This window comes from Phaethon lepturus, unplaced genomic scaffold (genome assembly GCF_000687285.1).
Source record: "Phaethon lepturus isolate BGI_N335 unplaced genomic scaffold, ASM68728v1 scaffold42126, whole genome shotgun sequence".
Classification (NCBI taxonomy): Eukaryota; Metazoa; Chordata; class Aves; order Phaethontiformes; family Phaethontidae; genus Phaethon; species Phaethon lepturus.
This window is the reverse complement of record NW_010547647.1, coordinates 1-3,479: the sequence shown is the minus strand read 5'-3', so window position 1 is coordinate 3,479 and position 3,479 is coordinate 1. Positions and strand designations below refer to the sequence as shown.

The window sequence follows — 3,479 nt, the reverse complement described above, 5'->3', positions numbered from 1 at the left end:
GCCAGCCCCAGCCCCAGCCCCTGTCCCACCCACAAGACAAGCAGTGTAGTGTAAAAATGCTCCCAGAGCTGCTCTGGGACAAGGCAGGCAGGTCCCAGCAGGACTTTTATCTTCATCCTGTATCGATCTTACTCTCTGTCACCCTGAAGTGTCACCCTTGGCCCCTGCCCCTTCCTGGCTGCCCCACGTACCTGGGAGAGGCGTGGGGGCCAGGAGCCGAGCCTCTGACTGCACCACATTCCTGTTGCGGAGGAAGACGAGGCGGCGGAAGTAGCAGGTGCCGTCCCCCTTCACGTCCTCCACGACGTACTCCCCGCTCAGGGGGCTGGTGTCGCAGTGCCGCACCGTCCGCACCCCGATGTCCCCTCCCACAGAGAGGAAGGGCACCTGCAGGAAGGACAAGGACTGGTGTGGGCAAGGAAAGGCTACAGGAACCGACCCTGGCATTCCCGTCATCCTGACCACGGCTGATGAGCTGGGACAAAGCAGACACAGTGCAGGACCAGCAGGATACACTGCAGGCAGCCACAGGGGAGCTGGGGACCAGCACATGGTCTCCAGCCAGCTTCCCTCCCATACACATGCATTGGGGAACAGGGAGCAGACACCCCAAGATTTCTTGCAAGAGCTCAGGTTTGGGGAGTTGGGGCAGGAAAGAGGAGACAAAAGGGACAGAAGAAGTTAAAGCCAGGATTAAGAAGGGGACAAATGCTCTCAGGGTTTCGGGATGCCTGGTTTTCTTGGGATACTGGGTTTTGGAGGGTAAGGACTTCACACCAACTCCTGCCATGCAGGCACCTCAAATCCTGCCTCCAAGCAAAGGCAGCCAGCTGGAGGGAAAACCAAGAGGAGCTACACCTGAGGCCAGGCTTCTCCCCACCAAGGCAGCCAGCTCACGTGTTGCAGCCTGGTCTCCCTCAGAGAAGACTAATTTGCTGCTGGCAGAGCGCCAGCCTGGCCTCGGTTTTGGGGAAGCCAAGTGAGGGGGCTGGGCAGTGCGACTCACCTGCTGCCGGGCAGGGAGGCCCGGCGGGGCCAGCTCCATGACCTTCCCCGACAGCTCCGCCTGGATGCCAGCCATTCCCTCATAGTGCTGCTCCCTGTGCAGGGCCACAGTGACCAGGCGCCCGAAGCCCGCGCTTGTGGCCAGCTGCCTCCGCCCTTCCTCCGTCCCAAAGAGCCACTCGGTTTCTCTGCCCTGTGGGACTGCAGAAGGGGCAGCCATCAGCCTGGGTCAGTCCTGGTCCCTCAGCGACCACCCCAGCCTCCAAGAGAGGAGCTGTAGGGAATGGCAAGACATCATGAGGAGGTACCACTGCGTGCCTAGAGCTGTGCTCTACCAACCATCAAGAGAGCCAGGACCCTCCCTGTTTTGGGCAGGCTCATGCAGGAGGCTGGAAAAGCCAGACCTCGTAAGAATAACAGAATCACAGAATCATTAAGATTAGAAAAGACCTTTAAGATCATGAAGTCCAACCATCAACCCAACACCACCATGCCCACTAAACCATATCCCGAAATGCCACGTCTACACATTTTTTGAACACTTCCAGTGATGGTGACTCCCCCACCTCCTTGGGCAGCCTGTTCCACTGCTTGACCACTCTCTCAGTAAACAAATTTTTCCTAATATCTAGCCTAAGCTAAGAAGCGGGCATCCAACAGCCTCACAACCTGTCTCCAGGCTGTGCTAAGCCCCAGCTTTGCAGGCACGCAGGGAGGGAACAGTGCTGCTGGCAAAGCCCAATGTGTCTCTGCGAGGTACAAGCACAAAAGCAAAGCGCAGCCCCGAGCAGCCTGGCCCTGGCAAGTCAGGATGCCCGCACAGACCAGCGATGCCTTTCCGGCTGCATCCACTGTACTCTGGCTTTATGCAGTGGCATGCTACGGTGGCTGTCACCAGCATCAAGGAACCATCACCCTGGAGGCAGGGCTGGCAGTGTGCCTCTGTTGCCAGATGGGCATCCACTCAGCCAAAAAGCTCTGCGCCAGACCTCTGCTTGCACCACCAGGCAAACACATGTCCCACCACAAAGCCAGGACTAAACCATCAACCGAACCCCGCACAAGTAGGTTATTTCTCTCTCCAACCACAATTTCAGCAGGGCCAGGCCCATATTGCAGCTCCTGGCCAGAGCGCCGTCCCATTGTGGGCAGGAAAGGCTGTACTCACTGATGAAGATAGCAAAGTGATTGTCCCGGGAAGGTTTCATTGAGGGGCTGTCAACCACATGCAGTGTGTAGCGAGGCCTCCCGCTCTCTTTGTTGCACAGATCCAGGGAAACCTGCTCCCCGCAGGGGGTTTTGCTCAGCTGGCTGCAGAGCAGGGCGTAATACTGCCTGTCCTTCACTGCTGCCACCAGCTGCTCCGCGCTCTCCACCCGCATTGGCTTGTCCTGCTCCTCAGGGCAGATCTCCAGAATCTGTGGTGCTGAGCCGGGGATCTTCCTGAACTTTGTCATGACATAGACAAAGACAGGTAGGACAAACTGCTGGTTGTCCCTGCTGCCAGCCACCTGATGGACACGCACAACCCAGCCTTCGTGGGAGAAGTATTTCACTGCTTTCTTCAGCACATGGGCTTGAGCCAAAGAGACGCAGAGGTAGCGCCCTCCTACCTGCAGGACCCGGCTGATCTCGGCAAACATCTTGTCCACCTTGGCTAGAGTGCCTTCCTCTTCATCAGTGAGGATGGCGTCCAATGTGCCTTTGTCCAGAACCACCTGGAAGTGGGCGTCAGGGAATTCCATCTGAAGCATGTCCATCAGCAGATAGCTCATCTTTGGCCTCTTGCTCCTGCTCCGCTCTTGCATCTGACGGATCACGGCGTCGCTGACATCGATGTTCACGATGTCCTCGCACATCCCCATGTCATACATCTGCTCGCTCAGCTCTGAGCTCCCGCAGCCCACCACCAGAACCTGTGGAGTGGCACAAGATGGTGAGAACGCCCTGGAAACGCGCCCCAAAGCATTTTACGAGCAAATATCAGCCACGGCCACGAGCCCTCTGTGAAAACCACACCCGCAGAACCTGCAAACCAGTGGGACTGGGTCTCTAGGGCCCCGAGACAACATTTCTCTATGGAAAAGCCACACGGGCACAGAAGCGATGCATCTGCTGCATCCCTTGTGGGGATGATGTGGGTGTTTTAACCCCCAGAGCTCCCTGTCCCAGGGCAACTCGGGGGTCTCTCCTGTCCTCTTGCTATGGCACACTGGGGGCTTTGCATCTTCTGTGTCAGCGCACGATGGCAGCTTAAGTCGGGACACGGCGGCGCTGAGCTCGCCGCCCAGGAGAAGGCCGGCACGGTCCCGGGACGCTCGGCCGGTCACACGGCTCTGGGTTGCAGACGGGGCTCACCTTGTCGCGGGGCCGGACGTACTTGTGCAGGACGGGGCAGAGCTCCGGGAAGGCCCCGTACCACTCGAAGGGCCGCTGGCCGCGCTGCCGGAAGAACCGATCCCAGTACCGGGCCG

The 3,479-nt window shown here is 58.6% G+C and overlaps 1 protein-coding gene across 2 annotated transcripts in view; it reads right to left on the bottom strand.

Annotated features, from left to right (window-relative positions):
• The window catches only part of METTL13 (methyltransferase like 13), a 5,518-nt gene extending 2,047 nt beyond the window's left edge, over positions 1–3,471 (bottom strand). The window contains exons 1-4 of one of the 2 annotated variants that reach the window (XM_010289718.1): positions 3,364–3,471; positions 2,174–2,921; positions 1,007–1,206; positions 192–387 (exon numbers count right to left, since the gene is read on the bottom strand). In XM_010289718.1, coding sequence (XP_010288020.1) covers positions 192–387; positions 1,007–1,206; positions 2,174–2,879 — 1,102 coding nt within the window. In that variant the 5' untranslated portion in view covers positions 2,880–2,921; positions 3,364–3,471. The remainder of the gene's footprint in view (positions 1–191; positions 388–1,006; positions 1,207–2,173; positions 2,922–3,363) is intronic. The other variant, XM_010289717.1, reaches the window with a different exon arrangement.
• Between the last annotated feature and the right edge of the window lie 8 nt (positions 3,472–3,479).